The following is a 17992-nucleotide window of genomic DNA, read 5'->3' as shown; positions in this document are numbered from 1 at the left end:
TTTCTTTCTTTCTTTCTTTCTTTCTTTCTTTCTTTCTTTCTTTCTTTTTCTTTCTCATTTGACGTTTCAAGATTCTTTGTGATCTGGGTATTTCTCCACCAATAAGATTAGGCAATCTTATTTCTTGCTACTTTTTGGAATATTCTGCTCCAGTAAAGTCAGTCCCTTCACTCTTTCAAGAACATTCATATGCCAACTTCTGTACCTCCTTTTTTTGATGTGCACCTTGCCTGGAATGCCTTGTCTCCTGACTTGAATAAGCTTTCCTTCACTCTGTGAAGCCTTTCTTCTTCATGCCAGATCATCATGAACTTTCCTCCCTTTTAAATTTGCACATTGCTTTGAGCCTCTATCCAATGCATTAGTTGGCACTTCAATACTGACTATCCTGAACTGTTTATTGTTGATTTGCATATATCACCCACTACTTTTACAATCAGATTTAAGCTCCTCATGGGCACAAATCTTGCCACGCTGGTTGTTTCTCCCCCCCCACCCCCAAAGTGTAGTAGTATACACTGGCTGATACTACTTAGAAGGTTTAATCTGAATTCAGGGGCACCTGGCTGGCTCAGTTGGAGGAGCATGCAACTCTTGATCTCAGGGTCGTGGGTTCAAATCCCACACTGGGTATAGAGATTACTTAAATAAAAGAAAAAAACAACTTTGAATTATTCATATAGCCTTATAGGTACCATAATTTAATATTATTGAATCATTAAAAATTGAACAGAAAAGTTTCTTGATCTCCTTTTAATGGGACTTCAGAACTAAGTTATTGTCTACATCTATAGGTAATATGGAAAGTAAATATATAAACTTCATTTTAGGATTTGCCAAAGGTCTTTCAAGTATCTCTTTCCATACAACCCATCTTTCCATAGATCATCTCTTGACAAAGCATGGATAAACAGGGAATCTTAAAGCTAATGTTAGAAGCCACATGACATTTCTGAGTCATCCATATTAAAGATTAACTTGATATGAAGACAGAGAATCTGTAATAATAAATGTTATATCCTTGAAGAATACGTCATTTTAAAAATTAGCAGTACTCAAAATTTTCATGACTCCCTGAATGGTATAAACTGGAACATATCACATTAAAGTCTCAGTTAGAAGACTCCGTTAGGAAATAGGATAGCCTTACCTTTACATAATCATAGATGCATCTTTGCAAAATACTTTGTGCCTCCAGAGCAAATGTACTGAAGGTAAGTTTAATTAGTTTGTTTACAGGTGCAGTGATGAACCAGATGCAGTTTAAGTTCTTGTCATATCTTCCATTGGAGTCAGAATCAGGAGAGGCAAAGGTATTATTTGAACCTGTCAGATAACCACCACATCCTTGCCTGGGCCCTGTGTTAAAACAAAGACACATTACTAGGCAAACCAAAGAGAATAGATCTTAAATTTTACATGGATGGTTTAAAACAATCACATAGTTTCTATTTTGGTAACACTTGCACAAAGAATGTTATCAGATGGTGCACCAGGCTTCAGTGGGCTTATGTGAGTGTTGTTCCCACTTGCATTAACTTTTTTGTTACTTATTTCCTTTCTGCTCCTATGAGTCTCCCTTCAGTTCCCCTTCTAGTCACCTAGAAAAGTGGGGAGCCATATTTAGTTTTACATGCATTTTCAGAACTGTTGATGGGATTTATTTTTTTTTAAAGATTTTATTTATTTATTTGACACAGAGAGAGAGATAGTAAGAGCAGGAAGACAAGCAGTGGGGAGTGGGAGAGGGAGAAGCAGGCTTCCCACGGAGCAGGGAACCCGATGTGGGGCTCGATCCCAGGACCCTGGGATCATGACCTGAGCCAAAGGCAGACGCTTAACAACTGAGTCACCCAGGCGCCCCTGTTGATGGGATTTATTGAAGCTTTTTCTATCTTTGAAAAATCTAGTATTTTAGAAAATAAAAGTGTTTTGCATAATAAAACCTGTGGCAACCATGAAGATATTTTACTTTTAGGTTCTGCTTTTATGAACACTATCAGATTGAAAACTGAATTTATGAAGAATTTACCCAACACTCCAAGATAATTGGCTCCCAACAAACCTTTTATGTAAATAACCTTTTAGAAAGAGGCTGAGGGGCATTTAACACTACACACATGTAACACTACCGTCCAGTTTATATTAAAACACACTCTATACTTGACTTTTTTTCCAAAAAGAAAGGGAAGCTGAAAAAGAACTTTACTGGTGAAAAAAAAAAAATTCTACTTTGATATAAAAATTTTGAGATTCATAATAAAAATAGAAAAGAGAGATAAAGAAAACTCTCATGATGACAGAATGGTCAACTATGAAAAAAATATGGAACAAAATCCTCAGAACATAGGACATAGTTTTGTTCATTTCACAGTCCGAGGCAATACTTCAGAAATGATGTGAGAAGAGCGTAAAAGGAAGACAAACTTATTGACGATTTTGAAAGCATGAGTATGAATTAAATTCAAAATAACCCTAGTAGGAATAGGGATTAAGTAGGTGCTCAAAGTAATGTTCATAAAGCTTACATTCTGCACAAATATAGATCATTATTAATTCCAAAATTAAATCTCACTGACATTGGCCTTTCATTTATTTGTCTCATTGTATTTATCTGTTAATGGTGAAAAGATTGCTTGCAACATTAGGGGGCGCTAAGATTTTGGCCTTGGAGCTTGGCAGGAAATGGAAACAATGGCGGCCCTCCTCACAGGCAAAGGGTATCAAACTTGCCACGTGGTTTTCAGTATAGATGCATTATTTAGTAAGTCAGGCTGCCCTGTCCATAGCTTCAAGGTCAGATAAAATGATAGATTATTTGCAGTCAGACTTTTCCTGGAGTTGAAAAGCTTCCAAAGGCCCAGTCCCTGATAAATCCATAGATGGTATATAGGACAAAATTATTCTGAAACCAAAGTAATGCCCACGTATGGCTAATGACTCTGCTCACATGAAATAAGCCTGCAACCTAAAAAAAGAACTGGAGTTTGCACTGCTTATATATCCAGTGTGGACTGACTGTTACTTAAGAAAACCACTTAACCTGATTGACATGCAGATCCGGGAAGAACAATGACTCAGGGTAGTAATACTTTGACAAATGTATTTATTTATTAAATATTGGGGGTTTTAACTTCAAAAAAATTTTTTTAAAGATTTATTTATTTTAGAGAGAGAGAGCCCACAGGGGGTGAGGGGCAGAGGGAAAGAGAGAGAATCACAAGCAGAATCCCCATGAGTGCAGAGCCTGATGTGGGGCTCGATCTCACAACCCTGAGATCACAACCCGAGCTGAAACCAAGAGTCAGACACTTAACCAACTGAGCCATCCAGGTGCCCCATTAAATATTGTTTTAATAGTCAAGGAAACATACTTAGTATTGAGGTGGGAAAAGATAAATGGTAGTCCAACAGCAGTGATAAGACATAGATAAATAATAATAATAATAATAATACAATTTAGGAAAAAAAATAAAACAACAGGTACCATAAAAGAGGCAGGAAAGTCTTGTGAGTTTTGTAGGAAGGCAGAGATTACTTCAGGCTATGAGGATGTAGAATGTCCAAGGAAGAGGTGACATTTGATTCGGGTCTTGAAGGATAAACAGGACAAGACCATGTAGAAATGGGATCGGTATTGGCAATTCCAGGTGGAAAGAACCTCATAACCAAAGATGCAGTGGACAAGAATTTACATTATATGCATAGGAAAGCATAATTCTGTTAGTGAACACTATAGAGTCCATGAAGGGCAAGAAGATTGGGAAATAGGACAGGCTGTTCTGCAGAGGGCCTCATCTGTCAGATCATAGAACTGACCTTGAGACTTTATTCTGTGGATAATGGGGATCTATCTGAAAGGTTTTTGATTAGAAGAGTGATAGGGTCAGAATGTACTTTCTAAACAATTGTGATCTAAAAATGTATCTGGTAGTAGCATTACATGGAAGGGTATGGGACTGGAGGAGACAAGACCAGGAGAGAAGACATGGCCACAGTCTGGGCTGGAGGCAGCAAGGGCAGCAAAGAGTTGGAGGTTTGTATACCAGAAACTGGTATTGTTGGGCTTTAGTCTATGAATGCATCAGCTTTAAAAATTAAATGTTATTTTTAAAAGTTCAGACTACCTTATCACCACTTATTTATTAACTATTACTAATAAATTAATAAGGGCAAGATGACGATTGTATGTGGGTGCCATTATACACACTTATTATCCAATTGCACTGCTACTATACTGATGTCATAAGGCACACACACCCTCCCTCCAGGGAACCCAAAAGCAAGAACCCAAAAGTCGATGCTGTGTGCTGCCACAGACCAACTGGTAGGTTGGACGATCCTTAATTCTTTAGCCCCTCTCTTTGCAGTACATTAGAATAGACAGAGTATGCTCTTCTGTCCATTGTGTTAGACTTGGCCAAGTGACCAGCATGAGGTCTCAGAATATTAATGGTTTTGAAGTAGGAAGAGGTCTTAAAGGGGCTTTGTGTTTTTCGGCTCAAGCTCCCATGCTCCACTCACCACGAGCTCATTTCCTAGGTAGCTGCTGATGGAAGAGAAAGTGGATTCACATAGTGCAGATCTGGACCCAGCCTGAACCGTGAAATCAATCAACTCATAGCCCAGAACAGGCAGACAAACCAGTCTGCCAACCCATCAGTGATAAAAATAAATGCTAGAGGGATAAGCCACTGAACTTCGGCTGGTTTGTTATACAACATTACTGTGGACATAGCCGATCAATACCCAAACAGCTTGTTTGAGTTATTAAACTATAATAGAGCACATTGCTTAATTCATAGAATATATACACGGAATTAAAAAAAAGGAGAATTAACATTATCATCAGACAATCCTGGCCAAAATATTCAAATATTTGAGGTAAGCATAATGTGAATGAACTATATAATTATGTGAATGAACTATATAATTCATATTATGAATTCATATATTTGAATAATATTATATGAGTAATATACTATATGAGTGCATAGTCAAATAATATAAGTATAACATTATATGAGTAAACCCCTTTCAGTGTCTGTTTGGTGCAGGAAATGGTTATAATTGCTCTAATTCCCCCACTTTAATATTTAAGCATAGTGCAACTGCTCTTTGCTTCTGCTCCCCCTACAGCAAATGGATCTATAAATGTATGTCTTTGGGGAAATATAGAGGTGAATATTAACAAAAGAAGGATCCTTTACCAAAAAGCGCTTTGCCACATTACCGGTTCTATATTTCTATATTTCAACAATAACAGGATATATCAGAAAAAACTCTGCAATCATGAAATAGTTTCTTTTTTTTTTTAAAGATTTTATTTATTTATTTGAGAGAGAGAATGAGATAGAGAGAGCATGAGAGGGGGGAGGGTCAGAGGGAGAAGCAGACTCCCTGCCGAGCAGGGAGCCCGATGCGGGACTCGATCCCAGAACTCCAGGATCATGACCTGAGCCGAAGGCAGCCGCCCAACCAACTGAGCCACCCAGGTGCCCAATGAAATAGTTTCATACACAAGACATTAATATTCATTTGTTATATTGATATATTTAAAATTTCCCTCCTGCCCTTTCTAACCAATATCAGCCCTAACCTTGACATGTTAGCACATAAATCCATCATCTTCCTTGTTACTACACACATTCTACCATCCAGCAAACTCCCATCCATCAGCACCTCCTTCATCAGTCATGTTCTGTCATGAGACACTCCCTGTGCCCAAGAACAAATGTCACTCTAACCGTCTTCCCTAAAATTGGAAACACTTCTTACAAAAGAGCTACTTCTTTAGAGAAAGAAAATGTTTGTCTAAAGAAGTATTGAAAATATAAACCCATAGTAAGCAGTGATATGTGGATCGAGTCTACTGAATTAAAAATCAGTAACTGAATCCTAAATTACTTCCCTCCAATAATTCAACTTCAGAGTGAAGCTCAAGTCAAGATAAATCTGACATAGAAAAATAGTTCTATTATCTAAGAGAAAACATCTTGAAGCCTTTAGTGGAGACAGGTTCATTTCTAAATAGTTATCGTGAGAATGGACATGTTTGTGGCTGACATTTTATTGAAGTCCTCTAGATAGGATCTCTATCTGTCTCTGGACAGTCACTACTTGGACACATGGTGAATGGCAAGCCATCCTTACAGATAAAGACTGGCCTGACTTCGGGCATTTTCCTGTTCCCCAGTGAGCCAGCTGGAGCTTTAGCCGGCGGTAGTCGAAGGAAGCCGACCAAAGCACAGGAAACAGAACACAAACACATTTAAAGTTGGTGCTTTAGGAAAATGGGGGTGCACCAGGATAGCTTCCTTTCTACCACACAGGACACAGGGCTAGAGCTCCATAATCCTTTCTCTGAATAAATCTTGCTGTGATTTTCAAAGCTGCATTATTCAATTGCCCTACAGCTGAGAATTCATTTTTAAAAAAATTCACCTATGTTAAAGATGAACATGCTCTGTCTTTTTCTCTAAAAACAAATTGGATTTATTTTTCTACTCTCTAACTTCAAACACGTGTAACCTTTTAGGTATTATATATATATATATGTTATGCTAGAAAAACAACATAATGGGTTTTGTAACATGAATTGCGTGTTTTGTTCTTGTTTGTTTTTAGTAACATCACTCAATTTGACTCATTTAAAAAATCCTAATTTGAGGCCCAGCCTAATTTAGCTTAGATTGTGTATTTAGTCTGGTAATATTTGGGAAGCATAAAACGAGAATACTAAGAGAAAGGTAATTCCAGCAACTAATCAGCAGCTATAGTCACTAGAAAAAGAGCAATACAGTGTATAACAAACTTAGGAGAATTTTATCATTATCTTTTTACTAATTTTGCATTATTTAGATATTACTTTATGTATGCATCATCAGTCCCAGGGCATTTCATTCGAATCATTCTCACTAACTTTGAAATTTTAAAAATGATTTGCTAAGCAAAATAATATGATCATATCAATTGATGCAGCAAAGGATTTAACAAGATCCAACATGCATTCATGATAAAAACTCTCAGCAAACTAGGAATAGAAAGGGATTTTCTCAACTTGATACAGAGCATTTACAAAAACCTACAGCTAACATGATACCTGATGGTGAAAAACTAAATGTTTTCATCTTAAGATCAGGAACAAGGCAAGGATATTTTTTCTCACCACTCTTACTCAACATAGTATTGGAATTCTTGCCAGTTAATAGGCAAGAAAAATTATATATACAGACTGGAGAGGAAGAAATAAAATTGCCATTATTTTCAGATGTAGAAAATCCCAAGGAATCTACATAAAAATTCCTAAAACTAGTGAGTCCAGCAGAACTCAAAATATAAGGACAATATGCAAAAATCAGGCACATTTCTATATACTAATAATGTGCATGTGGAAACCAAAATTAAAAATACAACTGCTACCCCTGAAACCAATAGTACACTATAAGTTAACTAACTAAAATTTAAATAAAAAGTTTAAAAAATAAAAGTAAAAATAAAATTTCTCCAAAGACAATGAAATCCTTAGGTACTCACTTCATGAAACATACAGGATCTGTGTGCTAAAAATTACAAAATGATGAAAGAAATCAGAGAAGACTTAACTAAATGGAGAGACATACATATTCATAGATTGGGAGACTTGACATAGTAAAGATGTCAATTATTCCTAAGTTGATGCATAGGTTTAATGCAATTCTTATCAAAACCCCAGAAGGATCTTTCTGTTTATATTTTAAAATGCTTACTTTAAAATTTATATGGAAAAGTATAGGTCCTAGAGTATTTAAAACAATCTTGATAAAGAAGAATAAAGTTGGAGGAATCATTCCACCTGATATTAAGGCTTCCTATAGAGCTACAATAATCAAGACGGTATGACACTGGTGGAGAGTTAGACACAAAGATCAATGGAATAGAATAGAAAACACAAATAGGGGCACCTGGGTGGCTCAGTCGTTAAGCGTCTGCCTTCAGCTCAGGTCATGATCTTGGGGCCCTGGGATCCAGACACTCTGGCAGGCTCCCTCTCTCTCTGCTCCTTCCCTCTGCTCATGTTCATTCTCTGGCTCACTCTCTCTCAAATGAATAAAAAATCTTTAAAAAAACGCACAGAAATAGATGCACACAAATATGCTCAACTGATTTTTTTTTTTTTTTTTTACAAAGCTGCAAACACAATTCAGTGGAGAAAGGATAGTCTTTTTAACAAATATCGCTAGAGCAACTGGACACTGAGAGGCAAAAAAAAAAAACTAACTTCAATCCAAACGTCAGACCTTAAACAAAAATGAGCTTAGACTTAAATGAAAAACATAAATGACATAAATGAAAAATGTAAACCATAAAACCATAAAACTTTTAGAAGAAACCATAGCAGAAAATCTTCAGGACCTTAGGATAGGCAAAGAGTTCTTAGAAACCAAAAGCATGATATTTAAGAAGGAAAACTGATAAATTAAATTTTATAAAAGTTAAACATTTTACTCTAAGAAAGGTCTTGTTCAGAGGATGAAAAAGGTAAGTTATGAACTGGGAGAAAATATTCGCAAACCACATACCCTAGAAAGACTACTATGAGGGTATATACAGAACTGTCAAAATCCAACAGTGGAAAAACAAACAGTCCAATTAGAGAATGGACAAAAGATATGAACAGATATTTCACCAAAAAAGACACACACATGACCAAAAGAAAAGCACATGAAAATTGTTCACCATTAGGGAAATGCCAATTGAAACCACAGTGAGATATTAATATACAGCTAGCAGAATGGCGAAAATTAACCCACACATACATACACACACACAGAGAGAGCTCACTACAGAGTGCAGCACTCTACAGTGGGATGATGGGGGATAGGAGTGCCCCCAAAGTATGGGCACAGAGAAAGTACAATGACTTTCTAACTAAATGTTAGAAATCAGATGAAAATGGAGGAGTAGCGTCTTAAATTGCTGAATGAAAATAAATGCCACACTAGAATTCTATATTCAGAGAAAATATCCCACAAAATTTAAGACAGACTAACCCCATTTTCAGGAAAACCAAAACCAAAAACGAAGATTTCCAACAAATAAAAAAATCACGGAAGAGAATTCTTCAAAAAGAAATAAATTGGTCCCATAAGGAGGCAGAGAAATTGAGGAAGAAAAAAAAAAAAACAGCAATGATAATACACATAATTACTAATTGCATAAAGCAATAAAAATGTTTTATGTTTTGGGGCGCCTGGGTGGCTCAGTTGGTTAAGCGACTGCCTTCGGCTCAGGTCATGATCCTGGAGTCCCTGGATGGAGTCCCGCATCGGGCTCCCTGCTCGGCAGGGAGTCTGCTTCTCCCTCTCCCGCTCCCCCCTCTTGTGCTCTCTTTCATTCTCTCTCTCTCAAATAAATAAATAAAATCTTAAAAAAAAATGTTTTATGTTTTGTAGAGTTGAAACAACTGACATTAATAGCACAAAAGACAGGAAGTAGATAAACAGATTTAAAATGTTCTAAGCTCCTTATACTTATTATGAAGTGGTGAAAGGACTAATTTTAAAATAGATGCTAGTGAGTCAAGGATGAATGTTGTAATCTCTAAGGTAATCACTTAAAGAAGAGGAACAGAATGTATAAGCAATGATTTAAAAAGGAGAGTGACAGAAACTGATTAAAGAAAAAAGCCAAAAAAGGATAAAGGAATCTAAGAACAGGTAGGACCAACAGAAAACAAACAACACAATGGGTCTATTTAAATCCAATAATGTTGGTGATTTAGTTAGTTGAAAATATATGAAATTCTCAAATTGAAAGGCAAAGCAAAACAGAACCTAAATATGTTCTTCAGGATAGGAAAAGTTTGAAAGGTTGGAAACTATACCAAGCAAACACAAATGAAAGAAAGCTAGGGAAGTGATACTAATTAGAAAAAGTAGACATTAAGACAAGAAGCATTTACAAAAAAATTACATAATGATACATGTCAGTTCACCAGGAATATATAATAATTTTAAATGTGTTATGTGCCACACTGCATTGCCTCAAGGTAAAAACAAGCAAAACTCTATCCCAGATATTTCTACTAAGCTTCTAATTCTTCTATCTGATGAACTACGGAACATGAGCTGGATGTCTTAAATGCACCAAAATCTCCATACCCAAACCCAAAATTATTATTTTCTCCTACAAAACCTGATCCTTTCCTGACAATTTTGTATTTGGTCAGCGGTATCACCAGAGAGCAACACTACCTTGTTCAAAGACCCCCGTGTCCCACTGATTCTACATCTCTCTACATTTTTTATTTTCACACTGCTCTCATTATCCCCTGCCAAAACAATTGTAATACTTTCCTAATTTTTCCCTGCATAAAATGCTGTCCCTACTTCAAAACACCATCCATACAGGTGCTAGGATGTGCTCTTTAAAATGAACCTATTAGATCATAGTACTCTCCAGTTCAAAACAATTCATGGTTCCCTTCTACCTGTGTACGGTGCCCTCTGCACGTAGCTTCTGTCTATCTCTGCTGTCTCAGCTCCTATCATTCTCCAAAGCATTACCAAATGATGTGCAGGTCAGTCTGTAGCCTCTGAAATGGGATGCACCTCCAACTTTGTACATGCTTTTCCTTCTCTACAGATTGTTTTCCCAATGAATGTCTTCTCATCCTTCCAAGTTACTACTCTTTATGGCTGAAATTTATGACATGCTTAATGAGTGCCAGGGAAATGTTTTGGTTTAATCTCACCACAACCCTTTCAGGTAGTCACTATTAGTGTGCCCATTTCACAGAGGAGATCCTCGAGATGCAGAGAGGAAAAGTAAAGTGTCCAGGGTCAAACCTGTTGGGATGGACATGAACTGGGTTTGTTCTTAAGAAGTCTTGCTCCAGAGCTTACACTCTTAAAAATCGCACTACAATTCAGGATTTACACTCTCTTTGATGCTTTCTCTAACAATCCTGTGCCCTCTTTACTCAGCACCAGAGTACCACAGGTCCCTTCTTTTCTGCTTCCACTACCCTCTGCATATACTTCTGTCGAAAAGCATTTATTACACCAAATGTACAATTACTTACTAACTCATCTACTTGAATGAACCTCTCAAGAGTAGGGACCTTGTTCAGTTCATCTTTGTATTTCCAGGAAGAAGTTCATTGCCTGCTCAGCAAGTAGCTGGTGAATATTGTTGAATAAACAATGAAGGAATGAATAGAAAATGTAAATCGTTATTAGATGGATCTTTGCATCTAGCATATGTTTACATGGGGAATTCTTGGAGTTAAATATATTTCTTGATTTGTAGAGTTGTTATATTATGCACACATTATGTCTATGTACATGTACGTATGTACTTATATATTTTTTAACAAAATAACATGTTTGTCCTATGGATTAACCTGTTTTTAAAGCTAAGTTAGTTGATTTTTAGCACACATCTGATTGCCAAGAAACAATTAGCAGGATAACAATAAAAATATCACTGAAAGATTTGAAACATTGCCTAAGAGGTAGTATTTTCATAGGAAAATGCTTCTTTAGCTAAAAATTTGCAATGATAAATGATGTTCTATTACTTAAGTAAATTTAATCTCTGAGTATTAGATTTCAGCAAGCAGAGAAAATTTAATCACTTGTAAAATGCAGGATACATTCATGTGCCAGCTCCACTATCTAAAAGATGTATGACTTACACCTCATACCTATCAGAATGGCTATTATCAAAAAGACAGGAAACAGTAAGTGTTGGCCAGGATGTGGAGAAAAGACAAACTTCTTGCACTGTTGGTGGGAATGGAGATTGGTGCAGCCACTGTGCAAAACAGTAAATTTTTCCAAAAGTTAAAAATAGAACTACCACATGATCCACCAATTCCATTTCTAGGTATTTATCTAAAGAAAATGAATACACCAATTTGAAAAGACATGGGCATTCCCATGTGCACTGCACCATTATTTACAATAGCCAAGAAAGGGAATCAAAGTAAATGTCCCTAGATGGATGAATGGATCAAGATGATGTTACATACACAAATATGTACATACATATATACACACAATGGAATATTATTTGGCCATAAAAAATGAAATCTTGCCATTTGCAACAACATGGATGGACCTAGAAGGTATAATGCTAAGTGAAATAAGTCAGACAGAGAAAGACAAATACCATATGACTTCACTTCCATGTTGAATCTACAATCAAAATAAATGAACAAATGAAACCAAACAGACTTACAGAGAGCAAATGAATGGTTACAGGAGTGGGGTAATTGGACGAAATAGGTGAAGGGGATTAAGAAGTACAATCTTTCATTTATAAAATAAGTAAGACTTTGGGATGTAATGCACAGCATAGGGAATATAGTCAATAATATTGTAATAACTTTGTATTGTGACAGATGGTAGCTAGACTTATGGTAACCATTTTGTAATGTATATAAATACTGAAACACTATGTTGTACAACTGAAACTAATACAATATTTGTATGTCAACTATTCTTCAGTAAAAAAATAAAAGAAGTATGACTTTACTTAACATTGACAATTACAAAATCAAAAGTTATAAATTTTTTTTTTAAATGTTCTGCTTAGAAAGAAAAAAAAATGTTCTGCTTAGAGAAAGAAGCCTTAAAAGCAACGTGCTCTTCAGTCATAAAACAGATTTCGATATAGAAGAGGTGGAATTCATAAAACCAGACCCAAATTCCCATAGCTTTTAAATAACAATTTCGGGGCATCTGAGTAGCTCAGACGTTAAGCGTCTGCCTTCAGCTCAGGTCATGATCCCAGGGTCCTGGGATCGAGCCCCGTATTGGGCTCCCTGCTCAGCGGGAAGCCTGCTTCTCCCTCTCCCACTCCCACTCCCACTTGTTCCCTCTCTCACTGTCTCTCTCTGTCAAATAAATAAATAAAATTTTTTAAAAAATAAAAAATAACAATTTAAACAGGGACACAGAACTATGTTTTTGTTCTTGCTGAGATATTAGCTTACACTGTGCTATGGATATTTCAACTTTTATTACTTTGGTGGAGACAAAGGGGAGATAGGGATTACTTTCCCAGTTCTGCTCAAGACTTGCTAAGTGACCTTGGCAAGTTATGTAATGTCTTTGTGACTTAGTTGCCCAATTCATAAACTAATCTTTATTAAGAGAGTACCAATCAGGGTTATATCATAAAAATAAATGCCCAAATTCCTTCATTTTGTTAGAATCCTATGGTGAGGAATTTTACTAAATTGGAAGCCATAATTTTGGACTAGAGGGTTTTATTTGTTGTACAGAGATCTATTACCCTTACATTCCAAGGCAACTATATTCCACTTAACTGTGCTAATTCTTTATCAATATGCCATGCAAAGCCAATAAAACAGATGTGACATTTGTCTGATATTTGTCAACATCAGAAAGATATGTGATTTTATTGCATATATATTTTAGAATTACATTAATATATTATGTATTATGAGCTATAATATGCATATATTATATGTGTATTACATATACATATATGCTACATATACATACATATTTCATGTAAATATCAACACTATAAACACTATAGATATATATTATAAGATATACCATATATCTATATAAATATATACATATTACACAATATTTATATTATAAATATAACATGGCAGAGTATAATATAAATATAACTGTTTTATAATATAAAATTATGACACAAATATTAATATTATAAATATAAGAGAACAGTGACTGCTGTACTACACACGCTATTTACATAGTGGTAGCATATGAGCAAATACACTATCTGGAGCTAGGTACAAATTGGAATGCTGGCACTAGAAAGCAGGCAGTACCAAGGAGAAGATGAAAGTGGAGAAAAGTAGCTCTATCTAGGCCAAAAAGGCGCTAAAGAAATGACCTGCCTTTCAGAAAACTCACCCCAGGATCCCTCTTCATCCCTGGCTATGTTTACTGACTGCCCCAGAGGTGATGGGAGTTGATTAGGAAAAGGGTGAATCTGGGAGACAATCAAACCTGGCTCAAAGCTTGGCTTTGACTCTTACACACATTCTGACCACAGACAAATTACTTAATCTCTCCACTTCTTATTTCTTCCTCTGTAAAATGGGATAATCCCTGTCTCATGGGCAGTTGTGAGGATTAGATGAGACCATCTAGGGAAAGCCTCTGTCCTACATCTAGCACATAGTGGACGCTCGGGGACAGGCAGTCACTATCATTATGCCCTGGGACTTTGCAATGTCTTCATTTGGGAGAGAGCAGAACGTACAATTACCACAAAATTAATAGATTTTTTTGTATATCACGACAACAAGAAGAATAGAGTCCCATGGCCCTAATGATGTTTCATTTCTAAACAACTGATTTTCAACCAAAGAATTTTTTTTTAATGTTTATTGCTAGCCAGAGATAGTTTGCATTTATGCTCCTGCGAACACTACATCAAAGTCAAGCTGATCCGAGTAAGGATAATAATTATTATTATAGGGAACCTGTGGTTACAAATAATTAAACTCAAAACACCCGGTTTTGAGAACATCTGAGATAAGACTAGATTCCATTTTGAGGAGGGCTGGTGTGGCTTAGGTTAATGCAGGTAATTACTTCCCAGCTCTTGTTCACCCAAATGTTTTCCAGTGTTAGCTTATGATTTACCACTAACTCAATTTTGTCACTCAGTTTGGTCTCCATAATACCATCTGGTTTTATTTTTCCCCAACAACAGCCCTACTTTTCAAACGGGTCATTCCAGGGGGAGGGGGCATAGATTCTGATGTTGGAATATATTTTAATAAAAATCTTTCCTTTCCTTTTGCTGATCTGGAATTTTACTCCTGTCTACTTGCTTTTGTAAGGTTTTGGTGAACTAAGCATTGCTGTTTTCTTTACTGTAGCCCCACATGCTCTGCTCAGCAAAAAACCCTTTTCAATAAAACCTACAAAGAAGAAGCTGCAGATAACCTTGTCTTTGTATCTCTCAAGGGAAATCCAATCACCAGTGAAAGTTACAAGGCTTAAAAAGGGCGGAAATAAGCTCAGTCTAGTTTTCTGCAAATGGGTGTACAATTTCAGCTCATCTCATTCTCAGACTTCATCAGAGAGAGCAAATGACATTAAGAGAACAAACACCACTGCTTTCAAGTAATACCCCCATTACTGCTAAACTGAGAATTACTTGAGCAGTGATTTATAAAATTATTCAAGTTATAACTCAACACTCTTACTGCACTTGTACTTGTAAAAGTAATACGGTTTGGCAGTTTTATCAGGCTGCTAAGAAGCACATGGAAACATACACATCAGTATTCAGAGTCACTGAATGTTCTTAACTTTATTCTTTTACCGTCTAGCTACAGAATTTTAGAATGCCTCTCAAAGTCCAAACATAACACCAAAACTGAAACTGAAAAAATAACTAGAAACCAGAGTCTGATTCTGACATGTTGTTATATTTTTCTCCATCTGTTTTGACCATATTTTCCATCTTTGGGGCTGTAGAATCCCACTGCCTTTGTCAGTCTCCCCTTTCCTTCTCTTGTCCCCTCTGGTTCAACTCCCTCAGCTTCCTCCCACTGCTCCCAGTGCCTTCCTTTAGCATGTCGGAGAGACATCTTCCAGATGTTATGGCAGTAGGCAAACATCCAAGGGCCAGACACACATGACCCAGAGGTTCAGTCTGACCTAATACTCCCAATCAATTCTCTGAGGATGAAAGTGATCCAATTTACTACCCTGAGTCATAGTGGAACTATATGAACCATGATTGAGAAGGAGGCACATCTCGATTCAAGACAATGTATAGTATATCATTTACATTACATATAAGAGAATTAATTGTTAAGTAGGTGCAATGTGTCCGCTTATTCTTTAATGCATTCACACAGCCTATTAATATTGATGGAGTATCAATACGTGAAAAATTTAGCTTTTGATTTCAGATTTAGGTTATAAAACATACTTTAGGGTTTGCTGGTTAGACTTCAGTGCAAAGTGAGTAAGAATGAACAAAACAATCATTGCTCCATGGAGGGGTCCTATTGATGATAGTGACCCCAGCTGTACATACTCCAGAGATAGGGTGGGGCAGGTAATGGAGCTTTACAGAAGCCCAAGACCACAGCATTATTTTCTGATAACGTAACAGTCTTCCTCTTGGACATCTAAGGAACTTTACAGGAATTAGCTACTTCATTCCCATTGTATTCTTAAGAGAAAGATAGTGGTAATTTTTCAAACTGATCTTTTTTTAGAGGATAAAAATTGAGCTCAAACATGCTAAGGGGCTTTTCTAAAGCATCTTACCGGGCAATGATGTAATGGGACGATTAGGTCATGGTCACCTGCTTTCTGGTCTATAGCCCCTCCCATCTGGGCACGTTTCCATCTTTGCAGAGCACGATTTATTTTGTCCTTGTTAAACATGTACTTTGGTATTTTTGCCTTTGCCTCACAGCAAGGTCTGTGAGTCTGACTGTACTGCCACCTGACTTTTTCCTATATGGCACTTACCCGAGGAAGGGACAGGCAGTGGCCCTCATCCTCCACACATGGACTGTGGACAAGAGGGAGCTGGGAGCTTTAGTCACACATCCAGTGTCTCCAGTCTCTAGTCACTGATGCCCCCTTGTCATGATACTGCCATAGTCTCCAGGGTGACATCACATCCTTGTCCTTCTAGGACATGTCATCCTTATGAGTCACTCTTTACTCTCTCCTTGGCTACTCACTGATTCAAAGGCCTACCAATCTCACACCTACTCAGGCCAGGGTCAGTTTCTGACCCTGACATTTTGCTAAAGTGTTATAAACACATTACTTTAAAAAACAAATGGAACTACCACAGTACTACACAAATTATGTACTTTAAATCCCCGATCTAATCAAATAGCTAGAAGCATTGGTGTCTAATGTGATGAGCATGTCATGAATAAGACTGACTGAGCAGCACTCTGACATGAGACCAGGACAGGAAGAAGCAACAGAGGCTTTGGAAGTTTAAAAACATGTTTGCAAGTCTGAAATGCTTCACAAGACACACATGTAAGCACAATCATGGCCAAAGTAGCCCCTGGGGATCAAGGAGGGGCAAAAACTCAACAAGAAGAAATTAATAGAATAAAGGGTACTTCTAAATGTCAATTCTGCACTAGATAGCATTCCCATTTCAGCCAAATCCACAGGACTGATGGCTTTTTAAACTTTATTAGATCCTTGATATCACTGACAATCAAACAAAAGCTCACTCTCTTGAGAAAAACACTCAGATAATTTCAGAGTTTCACAGATCCCTAATGCCTGGCATGATCACTTTGCTGGTCATCTTCTCTCAGGATCAATTATTCATGGAATGCAGGAGTGCAGGGGGAAAGGAGATTCGCTTTATAGTTAGGTATTAGCCCCTGTAAAGGGCCTGCCTTGCTTTCTCTGGACCTTATATCCCATGCATTATGGTTCTTTTTTTTTTTTTTTAAGATTTTATTTATTTATTTGAGAGAGAGAGGATGAGAGAGCCCATGAGAGGGGGGAGGGTCAGAGGGAGAAGCAGGCTCCCCGCCGAGCAGGGAGCCCGACGCGGGACTCGATCCCGGGACTCCAGGATCATGACCTGAGCCGAAGGCAGTCGCTTAACCAACTGAGCCACCCAGGCGCCCGCATTATGGTTCTTTGATACAGAAGTTCCATGAAAGGATGAAACTCAGTTTCCCTACATATTTAGTAATTAACAACAAACCATGGGGTATTTGCCCCAAATTTGTTCTGACCCATTAGCAATACAAATGAAGAAGGAGTTTACCTCATAATCACGTAGTTACATGAGTGGGCTCTCCACTGACTTCTGAAAAATTGAAGCATATGTGATATAAAGTATTGTCAAATGTACCATCTAAATGGCAAATTTGCAAAACTCTGGTGTGTTAGTCAAGATGAACTAAACTGGAATGTCACAGACTAAAATGGTCTCTTCACAGCAATTATTCGCTCTGTGAAAATACTGTTTTCCAGGC

At 37.0% G+C, this 17992-nt stretch overlaps 1 protein-coding gene across 1 annotated transcript in view; it reads right to left on the bottom strand.

Moving 5' to 3' along the window:
- Positions 1-17992, bottom strand: part of CUBN (cubilin) — a 264425-nt gene that overhangs the window by 20554 nt on the left and 225879 nt on the right. The window contains exon 60 of the mRNA XM_035021543.1: positions 1151-1359. Within this exon, the coding sequence (XP_034877434.1) occupies positions 1151-1359 (209 nt within the window). The remainder of the gene's footprint in view (positions 1-1150; positions 1360-17992) is intronic.

This window comes from Mirounga leonina, unplaced genomic scaffold (genome assembly GCF_011800145.1).
Source record: "Mirounga leonina isolate KUSES-001 unplaced genomic scaffold, KU_Mleo_1.0 Mir_175, whole genome shotgun sequence".
In the NCBI taxonomy this organism is placed as follows: domain Eukaryota; kingdom Metazoa; phylum Chordata; class Mammalia; order Carnivora; family Phocidae; genus Mirounga; species Mirounga leonina.
This window is presented reverse-complemented; position numbering and strand designations above follow the sequence as displayed.